Source organism: Zychaea mexicana (genome assembly GCF_025766255.1).
Source record: "Zychaea mexicana strain RSA 1403 chromosome Unknown BDB00scaffold_76, whole genome shotgun sequence".
Taxonomy (NCBI): Eukaryota; Fungi; Mucoromycota; class Mucoromycetes; order Mucorales; family Lichtheimiaceae; genus Zychaea; species Zychaea mexicana.
The window spans coordinates 78734-93985 of NW_026516739.1; the positions used below are offsets into that span (position 1 = coordinate 78734).

The 15252-nt window shown below is 46.3% G+C and overlaps 7 protein-coding genes across 7 annotated transcripts; 1 reads left to right on the plus strand and 6 right to left on the minus strand.

The window, feature by feature from the left end:
* Positions 1–238: 238 nt before the first annotated feature.
* On the minus strand, positions 239–2969 carry BDB00DRAFT_568999 (uncharacterized protein). The gene is made up of 6 exons (XM_053117896.1): positions 1958–2969; positions 1695–1838; positions 1373–1630; positions 1126–1216; positions 756–1048; positions 239–667 (listed from the first exon to the last, which is right to left on the minus strand). Exons 1-6 carry the CDS (start codon positions 2765–2767, stop codon positions 389–391), a joined length of 1875 nt encoding a protein of 624 aa, XP_052976342.1. The 5' UTR covers positions 2768–2969; the 3' UTR covers positions 239–388.
* On the minus strand, positions 2970–3927 carry BDB00DRAFT_568927 (uncharacterized protein). Its single transcript, XM_053117895.1, has one exon. It carries the CDS (start codon positions 3692–3694, stop codon positions 3173–3175), a length of 522 nt encoding a protein of 173 aa, XP_052976343.1. The 5' UTR covers positions 3695–3927; the 3' UTR covers positions 2970–3172.
* BDB00DRAFT_839509 (uncharacterized protein) lies at positions 3611–5837 on the plus strand. Its single transcript, XM_053124704.1, has 2 exons — positions 3611–3754; positions 3878–5837. The coding sequence occupies exons 1-2, from the start codon at positions 3693–3695 to the stop codon at positions 5697–5699; spliced, it is 1884 nt and encodes a 627-aa protein (XP_052976344.1). The 5' UTR covers positions 3611–3692; the 3' UTR covers positions 5700–5837.
* Positions 5838–5931: 94 nt separating this feature from the next.
* Positions 5932–7198, minus strand: BDB00DRAFT_875663 (uncharacterized protein; the record flags this gene model as incomplete). The annotated part of the gene is made up of 4 exons (XM_053127384.1): positions 5932–6312; positions 6398–6494; positions 6568–6624; positions 7125–7198. 4 exons carry the CDS (start codon positions 7196–7198, stop codon positions 5932–5934), a joined length of 609 nt encoding a protein of 202 aa, XP_052976345.1.
* Positions 7199–7364: 166 nt separating this feature from the next.
* Positions 7365–8166, minus strand: BDB00DRAFT_568718 (uncharacterized protein). Its single transcript, XM_053117893.1, has one exon. The coding sequence runs from the start codon at positions 8062–8064 to the stop codon at positions 7573–7575; it is 492 nt and encodes a 163-aa protein (XP_052976346.1). The 5' UTR covers positions 8065–8166; the 3' UTR covers positions 7365–7572.
* A 102-nt stretch (positions 8167–8268) lies between these two features.
* BDB00DRAFT_790591 (uncharacterized protein) lies at positions 8269–9393 on the minus strand (the record flags this gene model as incomplete). Its single annotated transcript, XM_053120971.1, has 2 exons — positions 8269–8753; positions 8871–9393. The coding sequence occupies 2 exons, from the start codon at positions 9391–9393 to the stop codon at positions 8269–8271; spliced, it is 1008 nt and encodes a 335-aa protein (XP_052976347.1).
* A 209-nt stretch (positions 9394–9602) lies between these two features.
* On the minus strand, positions 9603–14567 carry BDB00DRAFT_568814 (uncharacterized protein). The gene is made up of 4 exons (XM_053117894.1): positions 14230–14567; positions 13867–13969; positions 12081–13749; positions 9603–12007 (listed from the first exon to the last, which is right to left on the minus strand). Exons 1-4 carry the CDS (start codon positions 14361–14363, stop codon positions 9969–9971), a joined length of 3945 nt encoding a protein of 1314 aa, XP_052976348.1. The 5' UTR covers positions 14364–14567; the 3' UTR covers positions 9603–9968.
* Between the last annotated feature and the right edge of the window lie 685 nt (positions 14568–15252).

Here is a 15252-nt window from a genome sequence, read left to right on the forward strand (position 1 = left end):
TTGAACCCAACTCGCTATCGCTTCTTTTTTTTCTTTATCAACTTACGATATATTCAGATACTGGTACCCCATCCCTTCGGGACCCCATAACACGCACGCGACGAATTGTTTCGGCTTGGTCTTGCACACGTTGAGTGAGATCCCGGATGGAATGTTCGTGTTCCGCAGCAATATAGCCGCACACCTCACATAATTCTACTGTTTGCGATTGTACACCTTTCGATGTGGTTGGACGAGGTCTGGAAGCTCCAACCGCGTTCTCAATATCATGTAGTTCTTTAAATAATCGAGTGTTTTCCCTTTGTAAATCATCCCGGTGTCGTTTTACTATTATTCAGAGAGAAAAAAAGGACATGCGTCAAATAACAGTTCCTGTTGCTGTCCCTCTTTAAAAGAGAAAACGTTTACCTCTCATCAGATTTTGTTCCACATCAGCCAGCTTATCCTCAAGTTCCTTGACCCGTCGTTCGCTAAGCTCCAAATGTTCCTCAGACGTTTCCAGCTGTTGTTCGGTTTTCGCAAGTACAACTCTTAAGGAATCCAACTTTTCCTTGTCGCCAACACTGCTACCACTCGAGACCTGCTGCTGCTGCTGCTGCTCTGTTTGTACTTCTTTGGTACCTTGTCCAGTAACAGAAGATGATTCGCCTAGTTCATCACTCAAAGTCTACATTGAAGGTTCAGCATTTAGTTCAAAGCCACCTTATGTTTAAAAAGAGCCTCCTCCCCTCCATAACCCTATCATCTTTTTTTACCTTGACTGGGACAACGATCTGTGCGGCGCGTCGTCTTGCTTCATCCAAATCAGTCTTCATATCATCAATAATGTGCTTCATGCGACTGTTCTCTCTTGTTTTTTCCTCGAGTTCCATAATCAACGACTGTTTTCCTTCAATCTCTTGATCCAAATGCATCTGAAGTTCGGCGGTTTTCTCACGAGCAGCTTTGTGAGAACTATATTCGAGATACAGCTGTTCAAAGTTGGCCTCTGCTTGTTTCAGCTTGCCCGCAGCAGTTTGCAGTGCTTCCTGCAGCCTAGCGACCTCCTCTAAAAACCGATTTTAAACCACATTTTTAAATAATCGCATAGATATGACAAGACCACACACACATGTTAGCCCTTACCATTTCTTTCTTCTAGTCTGTTCTTGAGTTGTTCATTTGTTTGTCGGATTTTTGTGTGCTTACTACCGTATTCTTCTATTTGTGTTTCGAGCTATAAAGAAAAAAGAAGCCAGGTTAATTTTGATCTCGTTACTGCACACAACTTCAATAACTATGGTAGTAATTAAAGGATCTAGCTCTTGCCAAGTCCCCCCCCCACCTCCCACCTCCAGTCCCGCCTTGATGTGGAAAAAATAGAAACACTCACATCACTAATGTGCTCCAATCGCATATGTTCCTGAGTCTGATACTCTGCAATCGTTTTCTTATGCATGACAATTTCATGGCGCATGGTACTAAGGTCGACTTCTAATTTAGCGATCTGTTCGTCGTACTCTTGGGAAATTTTTTCGAGTCTGCGTTCGGTTTCTTGGAGCCGTCGTTGTGCTACTGAGTTACTGCTACTGTGATGATGCTGGCTATGTAATGATTCGGACACGGATGCCATGGGTCGAATATTGTCAACCTATAAAGTTTAGCACAAAGTGTGTTAGTTTCTAGAAAACAACACAATCTATTTTGATACATACATCAACCATATCCCTCAAGTTCCACGTATTATCACGCAAATGATGTTGTTCGAGATTGTGATGTGGTTGTGGCGACGCGTTGAATCTACTCTGTATGCCACCTGACCTTGTCAGGTCCCGATAGTCGTGATCATCATGGATACCCTGCATGCATGTATACACAACAATGAGCATAAACAAACGGACAAATCAAGAAATAAATTACTCATTGTTCTCTCTCATTCACATGTTCTATCATCCTCCGCCTGCTCATTTCAACTTACAACAATGGATACTGGCGATACGGATGGATGGTTTAAACTTCCACCTCGAGTACCACCCGTTTCAGCATCTGAATCATCAGCAGGATCGACTCGACGCATTTTCTGGAACCTTGCAGGTGTAAAGTTCAGCAATCTCGACGTGCGTGATCGAGCATCCATGGACTGTGATACGGGTGAATCAGCCGGCGGTTGTAGCAAATCTTGATAAACCCGTTGTCGTTGTTGCTGCTGCTGTTGATGTTGATGTGCCAATTCTTCTTTATCAATGCTATTGTCGTATTCGTCATTGACACCATCATCTACATGCCCTTCCACGTCCTCGTCTTCGTAATGCCCATCATCATTCATATGCTCACTGGTTTGATAGCGATCGATAGGGTGGTTATTGCCGTTAGCATAGGTTTCAATGGCATCCTCGTCATCGTAATGAGCGACATTGGGGTCGTTTCCATTCATCATAACGCGACCGTTTTGACGGCGTCCACTGAAACAGTGATCATCGTCTTCATCTTCGTCGTGGTCGTCGTGGTCGTCGTCATACTGTCGTTGCTGATATTGTTGTGGCTGTTCCAGATCCCCAATAGACTCGTCACCTTCACAACTGCCGACCAGAGTCTCAAGCAATTCGAAAAAATCATTTGGGTCGAGCAGCAAACTGTTGCCCTTGAGTCTGCCGTATAGATGGATTTGCTGTTTTTGTAAATCCGTCAACAAGGACTTTTGGGCGATCTGTTCTTTTCGGTCCAACAGGCTCAACCAAGTGTCGACAGTGGCTTCCCTTGGCAACTCCTTAACAGGAATTTGTAGCATACTTGCAATGTCCTCTTCTGGAATGTAGGATCTCTGATTCTGTTAATAGAAAAAAAAAAGATGGTAAGTGTGATTGAGGGTTAAGAAAAAAACAGAAACAAGGCGGGATATTCATTATATTGTTGCGTAGAGAAGGGTTCGCTCGTGCACAAGCCAAACTCTAACCCACCCACCCCCCTCTTTTTATCTCCTTCGCTTGAGTCAGGAAAAAAAACAAAACGGTTAGAAAATTCTACATACACGACTGCTTGAATCTAATTCGCGTTGATGCAAATCAGGGATGCTGCTGCTGTTATTATCATGCTTTAGCATTTTTTGCAAAGAGGGGTTGGACAAGGAAAAGAAAAGAGAATTGTAGAGATGAAACGTGTGCGTTCAGCGATTCAACGCGCTCGTCTTTTTTTGTTATGCTGTGGTGTCTACTTTAAGGGTTTTGTGTGTATGTGTGTGTGTGTGTGGCGTGACCGGTCCGTTCAAAAGAGGGAAAGAGAAAGAGAGGAAGTAGAGAAAGAAAACTAAAAGTAAGGGGAGGGGGTCGGCCTTTGTTGCGTTAAACTCTGATTTGCTTGTTTTAATTTTTTTAATGTTCTCTCTTGTATCCAAGAAGCATGTATCGCTAACTAACGAACGGATAGTAACAACCAAGTCCGGGGAACAGGACAAGTGTCTTTGTCTCTCTTGCCACTCTCTCTCACTCCTCACTCCTCGAGAGGCCCCGGTCCCCTGGGTCTCTGTGTTCTTTAATATTATTATTGTAAAATGACCTGACGGGTTTCGCCCTGAGTCAAGCATATGGTCAATGCATCCAGTTTCTTCCTTTTCTACCCAGGCGCTCGGGTTTTTTCTTATCCAGCTTGCATCTAATCTTCCTATTTTCCATTCCTTGCCGAACGTACCACCGTAATATTTATTGCATGCACACACCATGTCAGACGCCGATGAACGGCCAATAAAGCGACGTCTACGACAGCCTTTGTCTTGCCAAAGGTAAGATTAAAAGAAACAAAGAGGACATACATATCCAAGACACTTTGTGCTCTTTTCCTTTGTGACAAAAATAGCCAACAATAACAATAATAGACTGATGCCATAACAAATGTAATAACAAAGGTGCCGAAAACAACGATCGAAATGCTCACGAGATCGACCGACATGCAAACAATGTCAAACTGCCAATGTTCCTTGCGAATATCTTGATGCACCGGGTGATCTTGCAAGCACAGCCTTACGAGATCGGTTTTCAACACTCCACGGCCAGATTGATTCCCTATTGAGTGAGTTTGGATTGATTGAACAACTCGTATATAATCGCGATCCGGCGATACGCACAGATGCGCTTCGGTCATGGCACATTAGCAACGATACTGGCATAGGGGTTTCGATCGATACACATATGCATCACGTAGAAGACATTTATGCTGTGCTGCTACAGTTTGCCCGTGACAATGATAATTCATCAACAGTGACACCGTCCTCCTCAACATCATCCTCTTCCTCTTCAACAACAAGAAATAATAATCTCTGGTTAACACGCAACAATACCATCTATCCAACCATCAAATTAAGTCATTTCACGAGTCTGCTACCAGCTACAGCAGCAACATCACCCGATAACGCACTGTCACCAACACCATCCCTTGCATCTGCCCCCGACCACGAAAATGCACTCAACCGTGATACCGTCCAATGGTTGCTTCATCTATACCCAACGTGTCTGTTACATGGCTCGATCCTTGGCTTTGAACCGGTCATGGAAAAGCTAGTACGCATCAATGAACACAAAAAACTAAACAAGACACCGATCCTTCGATTGCTATACACGTCCTGCATGTGCTACATGCTCCTCCATGCATGCTACTGGCATCCAATAGAATCGATCACCTCAACAACCGATACTGTCGCACTCGCCCAAAGTTATTATGATGAAGCCAAAGAACTCGTATCGTCACTCTATTTCGAACAAGAAACGCCCAGTGTGCTTATTTGTCACGCCATCTGTAATCTCGTTCTTTATCACATTGAAAGCGGCAATACATCAGTCATTTATTTGTATTCGGGTATGGCGGCACGATTGGCGGCGAGTTTGGATATCCCGACATCTGACAATGAGGAAGAAAATGTATATTTGTTGTCATCGTCGTCGTCGTCAACGTGTCAAGAGGGTGATAATATGGTCAGCGTCGTGTTAGAGCCATCTTACATTCGCTCGATCCGTTGGTTCTTGCATTCCTTGGACACGGCAGCGTCACATTTCCACAACAAACCGTATGAGGTACAGTTGTACAATGAGGACGGGCCGCCGTATCCCGACACGAGTGACAGCCACAACCTCGATTATCAGCAACGTATATTCCAATGGCTCGAGTATCGAACCTGCGAAATTACACGAGACATCCGGCGGACGTGCTTTTCAAATGATCGGCAACAAGTCCCTTACAAGGAAATCGAGCGGATCGAGCAAAAACTGCGGCTGTTTCAAACATACCTGCTGCGGTACACCTACGACACCAACGACGATCAAACCGAAAATTACGACAGCAACAACAACAACGACGACAATGTGTTATTATGGAAACGACGATGTAAATACATGCATTCGATCCGGTACTATGGCCACTGGATCTTGCTACACCAAACATACTTGCCTACGCCATTATCAGTGGAACGGTGTAGCAAGGCTGCATTTGCACTGGTGGATCTATTCGATGTATGGCAGCTCGATTGCTACTTTCGACCCTGCATCCATGAACTCAAACAAGCATGCGAGATCCTGGAATATCTCGTCGACCATCAACCCAATGAAAAACAAAAGGCACTCGATGCTCTATCACGATTGCTCGGGGTCATTCTTGGTACACCTGTTCATGATATTGCGCGCACACGTCCATTTATCCAACGAGTTCAACACATCCTTGCATTGCATCATCAATAAAAAAAGACAGCAGCATCCCCGCCCATACAACCAAAAAGAAGAGTGATTTTTGAATCTTTTACTTCAAAAAAGAAAAAAAGGGAAGGGGTGGTTTTCAAAAAAGTTGTTCTTTTTAAAGGGAAGAAAGAAAAAAAAAAGAGAGAGATCCTCACCGCACCGGCGACCGTATACAAGGCACGATTTATATATGGTTTGTTTCTTAGACGTGTATACGCAATGTATGGATTTATATTTACTGTTCAGCAGGGCTGCGGGATCGAGGCGAGGGCGAACGCGAGTCGGCGCGTCGTTTCTCAGGGACAGGAGAGCGGGAACGTGAGTCGCGGGTGGCAAGTTCGGCGGCGGGAGGATAACGTTCATCAGTATATCTAGGAGGCGAGCGCGAGCGCGAATCGTAGCGACGGTCATAAGGAGGAGGCGAGCGTCCGCGGGGAGATGGGGAGCGGCCTGCGCCGCCACCACCACGGTAGTAAGGGCTGCGCGAACGGCTGCGGCCACGAGGGACAGGTGCGCCATACGATCTGCTGTAACGACGTGGGCTTGGCGAACGAGGACGGCGGCCAGGCGAGCCTCTGTCATAGCGCCACGATGCACTTGGTGCGTTACGAGCCCACTAGCATAAACAAAGCGTATCATCAGTTTACCCCGATCCTATTGCAACCAGAAGCTCTCAGTTGGCCGAAACAAAAAAAGTTTACCTGTACGCTGATTGTATAGCCATCGATACGTCTTCCATGCATCTCATTAAAAGCATCCTCAGCATCACGGGGATCTTCAAACTCTACAAAAGCATAACTGTGGTAGAAGACCAGATTCTTTAGTTGCCAGTGATACGACGGTAGATCAACGCTAGTATCAGAATACTTACGGCTTGGAGGAGTAGCTCTTGGGTGCAGGGATATCACAACGTACAAGACGACCATATCTTTTTTTTTTTTTGATTGTCCAAAAACAGTTCAATAACACAAAACGAATCATTTGTTTTTTTTTTGTTACCAAGTCGTATAAACGGCGCGGGAAAGAAGAGAGAGATATGGGATGGATCGTTAGTCGTCAGGCAAATAAGAAACTCGTAGACAAGGGAGAGAAGTGTGTGGAAAAAAAAAAAGGTTCGTCGTTCGAGGCAAGCACGCAAAGAGGAGGAGAAGGAGCAAACAGAAGAAAGGTTTCCGTTTCGTAGGAACGCGTTTTATCTATCACTTTTTCTATTTCCTCTTCTCGCTCTTTCTGTTTTCCCTTCCAACTCAAGAGTAACGACGCTCGACTCGGGCTCTTTAGTGTGTATACCGACGACGTTTTTCGAAATGGTGTTTGTGGTCGACGACGGAAAAAAAAAATAAGGAGGGGTGGGAGGGTAGAAAGAGAGAGAGAGAGAGATCTTTCCAATGGAGTAGTAGTAGGTTCTGGACATTTGTTGAAAAGTACCTTTCAAACTCGTATGCCAAGTCTCTTGCACGCGTTCGGGAGCCAAAGCCGGCGACAAACAGGGTCGTTCTCATTGTGTGATGCGGTGTACGTAAGTTGAATGGGTGGTGGTGGTGGTGATGTGTTGGTATGGAAAGCCAAAGAAAAAAAAGAGCCTTTTTTTTTTCCTGCTCAGCGCTTATTTTTTTTTATTTAACGCCTTTATACTACTGATTGACAGAGAGTGGAAGAGAGAGCCGAACAAAAAAAAAATTCTGCTTATACGTCACAATGTCATTTTATTGGCTAACGTGAACGGCGCTAAATGATGCTAAAAAACGGAAAAACTTCTTTCATCATCACTGACGCCAGCCTGCGTTGAGCTGCATCAAGGTCAGTACAGCATCCATAGAATATTCAGGCTTCTTTATCCTTTGCTGCTGATGATGTGGTTGCTCCTCTTCATCTTCTACTTGATCATCTGCATCATCATTCTTGACATCACTTCCACCGCTTGATTGTGGTATGTGTTGGTCTGCTTCGTTCTCAACGACATTGGAAGAATGGGTCGTTGATAAATCTGCTTCTTGTCCTCCTGACGTAAGTAAGAGTGATTGATCTGCCGGTTGAGTTGATTCATGAAAATGTAATGATTCCATGTTGACGTCTTGTTCCTTTTGCTCGTCCTCTTGCTGCTGCGGTTCTTCTTCTGGTTGCGGTGACGATTGTTCCTCATTATATTCTTCGGACGGATGATGATGATGAGGTTGTTCGGATGATGATGATGATGATGATGATGATGATGATGATGATGATGATGATGATGATGTTTGTTGTTGTGGTTGATGAAGGTAATCGTTTTCTCGCTGCACGTGTTGTTGCTGCTCTTCATCCTGATGTAAAAATTGATCGTGTTGTCCAAACTCTTCGCCAGGCGGCGTCGTTGGTAACTTGCCTCCATTCGTCAATGCTTGTAAAGTCTGTTGGTTTCAACAAATAGGGGAACGCAGGACACGGATTTTGTATATTGTATTGGTTGTATGAAAACAAGGATTGTATATTTTTTTTTGCGTATATATAGAAATCGTTGTGTGGTATATGCAGGATGTATGTATTTTGCGATCAATATATATATTACATTACTTCTTTTTTGCTTTTCCCTTTGTTATGAAGAACTGTTCGAGTGTGGATTGTTCAGAAGGCTTACAATCATGTTATTGAGTTGCTCCAACAATTGCCGTTGCAGCTCAGGAGGAAAGTCCAACATTTTGGCTGCTGCTGACTGATCGACTGTCATGGGTGGCGGTGGTGCAGTAGCAGCAGCAGCATAGTAGCCCAGCTGTTCTGGTAACGCTGCTGCTGCCGCTAATGCTGCTGCTTGTTGCTGTGGCGACTGGTGTGCATCGTCTGCTGAAGACGTCGTCGTTGCTCCAGCACAAGAAGAAGGCACGGTCATGATGCCACTTGACGGGCTTCCTGGTACACTGAGTACATTGTCAATCATGTTCTTCCGTCGTTCTTTCTCCATGCGCTTTTGTCGCCGCTTTTCGAATTCGTCATTGGCCCACGCCCGTTTTGCTTCAGTGTCGGCTGGTCCAAAGAGTTTACTCGCTCGTTTATTGACTCGGCATCGTAAGTCATTATCTTTGTCTACACAAAATAGTTAGAAATGTTTAGTTCCTTTAACACTTTTGGCACGTTTGTGTGTGTATGTCTATGGGTTTCAAGCGGAGGAAGTTTGTTCACAAAGTAAAAAAAAAGCCATACTTCGCTCTTCGTTGTGAATACGCCATTTCTTCTTTCGTTCTCTGTTTGCAGCACGAATGTTATCTCTTTTGACAAAGTCAATATCGGATCGTGGTGTCTGTTGCTGTGTAGGAGGTTGGTGTTGTTGATTTTGAGGCTGTAAGAGTTGTGGTTGTAGTTGTTGTTGTGGTGGTGGTGGTGGGCTAGTGTTGTTGTTGTTGTTTGAGGATGACGGTGAAGATGCTGTCGAAGAAGAAGAGACGGCAGCAGCACCAGCACCTACGGCGGCTGCAACAGCTGCTATGAGCTGACCATGCTGTGAAAGAGAAGCAACGCCGTGACTGTTGACAGCGGCCAGCATAGCTTCGTGCAATTGTTGGTGATATGGCTGGAGCGCCGAAGAGGACGGCGTGGGACTACTACTAGTCACGGTAGGTGTGGTGGTGTCATGGTGGGTGTTCTCACCGGAGGCGCAAGAGGTGGACTGCTCTTGCATATTTATGTCTTCCGCTTTGATCACAATATTATCACTGGTGTCGTCCATTTTGTATGCTTCCGTTTCTTTTGATGATAATAGTAAGAAAACAGTGGCGGTCGTAAATAAAAAAAATAAAAGAAGAGAAAGCGGAATAACGAGCCTGCAAAAAAAGAAGTTGCTTGTTTGGATATCTTTTTTTGCTCTCTCTAAGTTTTTCCAACAATTCGGCCAATCATAGGCAGTGGCTGGCGCAAAAAAAAATTTGCAGATGTGGACGATGGATGGGCGTTTGCTCTTTGGCAACATCCAATCTGTATGATGATTAATGCAAGAGTCTTTTTCTTTTTGTGGTTGCTTTAATAATAATGATTGGCGAGAGACGGTAAAATAAAAGAGTGTGTATGATCCGAGGGAAGAAGAACGAAATATGCAATGGGATAGTGGTAAGTGTATAAATATAATAGTATATAGTTATGTGTAATTGCGTATGGAGTATGGAATATATGAGAATGGAATGCTTTGTTGTAAAGCGAGAGAACAAGGGTGATGACGACGACGACCAAGAAGAAGAAGAAGAAGATGGTAATGATGATGATGATGATGACAGGAAGGAGGAGGAGGAGGAGAGGGAAAAATACATTCTACACTTTCATGACGCCAGACTCGTCCCATTCAAAGCCAGGCATGATCATATCCATTCCATTTATACTGTTGTCCATGCCACTTTCATACCAGCAGCCGCTCACATCCTCCTCATCCACCTTGATCTGTTTAATAAAGTCGTTGTCCGGCGCAATGGAGAATGTTTCATCCTTGTAACCTTCCTTTAGTGGCGAGTCGAATGCCAACGCACAATTGTGTCCATCCTTGATGATTTCTAGCGGTGCTGATTCTGAGAACGCGTCGTGGATGCCCCCACTCAATTTGCCCGCCACTTCTCTGAGCACATCGTTGGCAAACATCAATGTATTTTCCACCTTGTCGTTGGCTCCCATGCCTGGACGTAGCGTAGGCGTGGTCGTCGTTGCTGCTGCTGTTGTTGTTGTACTTGGTAGTGGTGGTACTGTTGACGTTGCAATAGATCGCGTTGTCGGTGTCATTGAAGCTGCGCTTGAAGGTGTTGGTGCTCTACTGGGTGTCATGGGCGTTGCACTAGGTGATGCTCGAGCTGCTGCTGCTGCTGCAGAAACAGGTGGCGACATGGCCATTGTAGCATGAAGCATCCGTTGCTGCTGCTGCTGCTGTTGTTGTTGTTGTTGTTGTTGTTGTTGTTGCAACTGTTGCTGCTGCAATAATTGCTGCTGCTGAAGCTGTGGAGTGCTGATCGCAGTAGGAGCCACTGAAGTAGGCAGCATGGCAGCAGATGTAACAGGAGCCAAAGAGACTGGTGTTTGTTGAGCAAGCGATTGTTGTAACTGTTTCTGCTGCTGTTGCTGCTGCTGCTCTGCCAAAAGCTGCTTCTTCACTGTCTCGACACGCTCATTCAACAACATGCGGATTTGCTGGTATTCACGAGGCCCCAGCGAAATCTTCTTTTCTTCCACTTGTTGTAGTATATAAGTGCAGTGCAATGCTTTTGCAGGCAACCGGTCTATGATTGCTTGTGGCAGGCCTTGCAGTCTGGCAGCTTCTTGGACGTTGGGTAATTGTACGTTGGGAATCTGAGCAGGTCGTTGACCAGGCATGGTCGTTCCTGAAATGATTTCTTGGGGTGTGTTGCCACCAATAGGCGATGCTGTCGTCGTTGGCGTTGCTCCTGCCATCGGCTGCTGTTTAATGACAGGGCTATCGCTCACCACAATGGGTTCCGCATTGTCCTGTTCAGACGCTGTTGTTGCGGTGGTCGTCGACCGCTGAGTCTGTGTAGGCGATTGCTTCTGTTCCCCTGGCGTCTGGCCTCCTGCCGCACCACGCTGCTTCTTGGTTGGCGGTAACTTCAAATCAATACTTCCTCGCTTAATGCCTCCCATGTTTGCGTTCATGGGTGCGTTTCCAGCAAGCTGTTCGTTCATTTGTTGCTGTTGTGGCGTACCAGCACCTGGCACTGGCGGCTGTTGTGGAGGTCTGGATACAGGCTGCTGCTGTGGAAGTGGAGATGGGACGTGTTGTTGTTGTTGTTGTTGTTGTGGCGGCTGCTGTTGTCTTGGAAGACGTTGCTGCTGTTGGGTAGGCGTCATTTGTGGAGTTCGAGTCATTTGGGGCGTCTGGCCCATTGTCATTTGAGGTGCTTGCATCTGGTTCATTTGTGGAGTTGCCATCATTTGCTGAGGGTTCGAAACCGGGTTTGGCTGAGGAGCGGACGCCATGGGTGCGCTGGATGTCACCATGGATTGAGCCAACTGCTGCTGTTGCTGGTTTTGCTGCTGTTGTTGTTGTTGTTGTTGTTGCTGTCCAGTAACTGCATTACGTACATAGGCAAAGTAACCCGTAAACTGCTCCCGTAGCTTGTGAAGGTTCTCCAGAGTGAAAATAAACTTTTGTTCTGGCAAATATCGAACTTGATCTTCAAACATGTATTTCATGATAATGAGACGACGCGCAGCTTCACCGTTTTGCGTTATGGACAGAAACACGGGCAGCAGTTCGTCGATCTTGTCGCACATGGGTTTCATCTTTAAAATGTGCTCGGCAATCTCTTGCTTTTCCTGTGGGCTCAAATTCTCCAGAACAGTGGGCATAGCTAAGGATGAAAAGGTTAATCTGTCTATCCATCATACTTGCGCATCTTCCCCCTGTCATGATCAGGAACTAACCTCGACTGCTTCGGACGTTCTCATCTAATTGTCGCGCAAACTCTACAGCTCGTTGGGGCTGTTGCATTGCTAGTCTCATCGTGTTGGCGGCTTGCTGTTGTGGCGTTTGCTGTTGCTGTTGTTGAGGCATTCCACCAGCCATGTTTTGCTTCATCATAGCAGGAGTGGCGGCAGTTTGAGGCTGTTGTGTCTGTGCTGGTTGCGAGACATGTTGCTGCTGCTGCTGCTGCTGTTGTTGTTGTTGTTGTTGTTGTTGTGGTGGTGGAGGTGGCTTTTGTTGTTGTTGTTGAGGTCTTGGAGATGCCTGTTGTTGTTGCTGTTGTTGTTGCTGCTGTTGCTGCTGCTGCTGTTGTTGTTGCTGCTGAAGCAACATATGCTGCTGTCTCTGTAAATGCTGGATCAAGATATCCTGCGTGCTTTGTGGAGTAGCTCCCGCCCCATGGGGAATTCCTTGGCCTTGCTGTGGTGGCGGTCGATTCAGCTGTTGAGCAGTGAGGTTATTTGCCAAGAGCGCAGCTGACGCAGGGGGCATGGATCCCGGGTCAATGACATTGGCAGCAGCAGCAAAGCTTGTGGGTTGCATCGACGTTGGCGCACCTGGCATGCTTACTCGACCAGGACGAAAGTTCTGTTGTTGTGCCAAGTGCTGAGCCTGAGCCTGTGCCTGGGTCTGTGGCGCCTGCTGTTGTTGTTGCTGCTGCTGCTGTGATTGTTGCTGTTGCTGTTGTGGCTGCTGCTGTTGTTGTTGCATTGCGCCTCCTTGTTGTTGTTGTTGTTGTTGTTGCTGCTGCAACTGCTGCTTCTTTTGTTGTTGATGAATGGCAATTTGACGAGCCAAGTACATTTGCAACTGTTGAGGTGACAATGACACGCCCTGTGGTTGTGTGACGTTAACTCCATTGGCACTCAGGTTCTGTAAAACGTTCAGTGAAAGCTGGGCTTGCTGTTGGTTTGGAGTCTGGACATTGGGCTGTTGTTGTTGTTGTTGTTGTTGTTGCGCTGGTGGTTGCTGTTGTTGGCTCGCCAAACCTTGCGCTTGTCCTCCTGCTGCTGCCACACTCATTTGAGCCGCACGTTGCAAAGCAACTAGTTGAGCCTGCGTAACCTGGCCGGTAGCCGGTTGTTGTCTTGGAGTCCCGTTCTGAGGCATGCCCGGTTGCTGCTGTTGCTGTGGTTGCTGTTGTGGAGGCCGTTGTTGTTGTTGTTGTTGCATCATGTTGGGTGGAAACATGTTTCCTCGTCCAGCTGCTGCAGCCGCTGCCGCCGCCGCAGCAAGTTGCTGTTGGCTCACACCAAAGGGCAATTGAAAGTTGTTCTGTTGCTGTTGCGCCTGGTGTTGGTTTTGCTGGTTACTCAATTGCGGGGAAGCGTTTTGTTGTTGTTGTTGTTGTTGTTGTTGTTGCTGCGGCTGCTGCTGCTGTTGTTGCTGTTGCTGTTGCTGTTGGACGAGCGGAGACATTTGTTGCTGCATCCCCATATTGCCGTGGGCCATCTGACCGTCATGGATCATATTGGGTGCACTGGCTGGCATATTAGCTCCTACTCCTCCTGGTGCGCCGCCGCCGCCGCCATTGACGGCACCTGGCCCTCCGTTTCTTTGCGCTTGTTGCTGTCCGATGTTAGAGCGGATTTGGTGAAGCTTTTTGGCATATGCCAAGACGTATTGATTCTAACCGAAAAATTCATTGAGCTTCGTCGCGTTCTTCGGGGATAATCGAGTAGCTCTCTCTCTCTCTCTCTCTCTCTCTCCTCCTTTATTCTCTTCTTCCTTTTCAATGCTAATCACCTTGTTTATACTGTTTTGGTACAGATTCAACTCAAAATTTCTTGCAGCAGCCATGATATCATGCTCCCGCGTGTTGGGTGAAAGAACGTTCAGTGCTTGTGCCCTGTATGTAGATAACAGAAAAAGAGAGCATCAGAAAAAAAAAGGTCCCTCTCACACCATGTATGTCTTTGTATCCACACGCTTTTGAGGGAATAGAAGAGAGGCCTTTTGTGGAGAGTGATGCGAGGGGTGGGAAATAACATGGATCACGCACATAAAGCCGAAGATAGATAGAGAGCATACGTGTGTGTAGAGGAAGAAAAAGTACGTGTGGGTGGGGAAAAGCGAGAGAGAGAAAGAGATTACAGTGATTTCGCTTACAACTGAGTGATAAACTGATTTCTGTCACTCTGTGACAACTCATCACGCCAATTGGGATTGGGAACGCCATCGTTCTGAATACCCATGTTCATTGCCTGCTGGCCATTAGGCACGTTGGGGTTTTGCTGATTCATCGTCAAACTTTGTAACCAACAGCTATGTTGTGTGAAAAAGCGGTTGCTTGGTTCTTTATGTTGCTGTTTGTTATGTGAAGCGTATAAGCGTCTGGGTATGCAAAAGGAACAAAAAGGATTTCAAAAAAGAGAGCTGCTGGAAAGAGACAAAGGAGTAGAGCGTGAGCGGGACAAGAACAGAGCAAGAGAGAGAGAGAGAGAGAGAGAGAGAGAGAGGAAGGAAGAGAGGGGGGAGGGAGTGTAAAAAAGCTGAATTGCGTCGTCTGACAGCCAATCATTGTGTTCAAGTGCACGGTTGTGCGTGATCCCTCCATACTGGGTAGGTATGCATGCTCAACACCACTCTGTACTTTTTTAAACAAAAGTACTGCGTTACTACACATCAACACTCTGCATCCATGGCAAAGAGAGAGAGAGACAGAGAGACAGAGAGAGTGCGTATACGTTTATCAGGCTACCATGGCTATGCTGTTCATAAAGCCGTGCCTAGTGCCGATGCCTGCATGGTGAAGGTTCTGCCGCTGAGGATACGGGTAAGTCTAGCTAAAAGGACAGAGATCTGCTACTGTGTCTATGCGCACAAGGTGCCCACAACGGCCAATAGACATAGCAGTAGATGCTCCATGGCTTCTGCAATGCGATGGCAACCTGCGTTGCGACAAAGAATAGAAAAGGTTGACATGAGATCGAGTCCCAATATATCAATTGCAATGTGGTGCTGATCTCATGAAAATGGCAGTTTTGGGCAACTGTTTAATTAGCAGCAATGGCCTGCAGGCAGCATAACAAAAAGGCTCTCTCTCATCATAAATTATCAAGCTGCATACACACACACACACTCTCTCTCTCTTCTTTTATTAGCACCTTCCCCTCCCCCCCCACACTATCT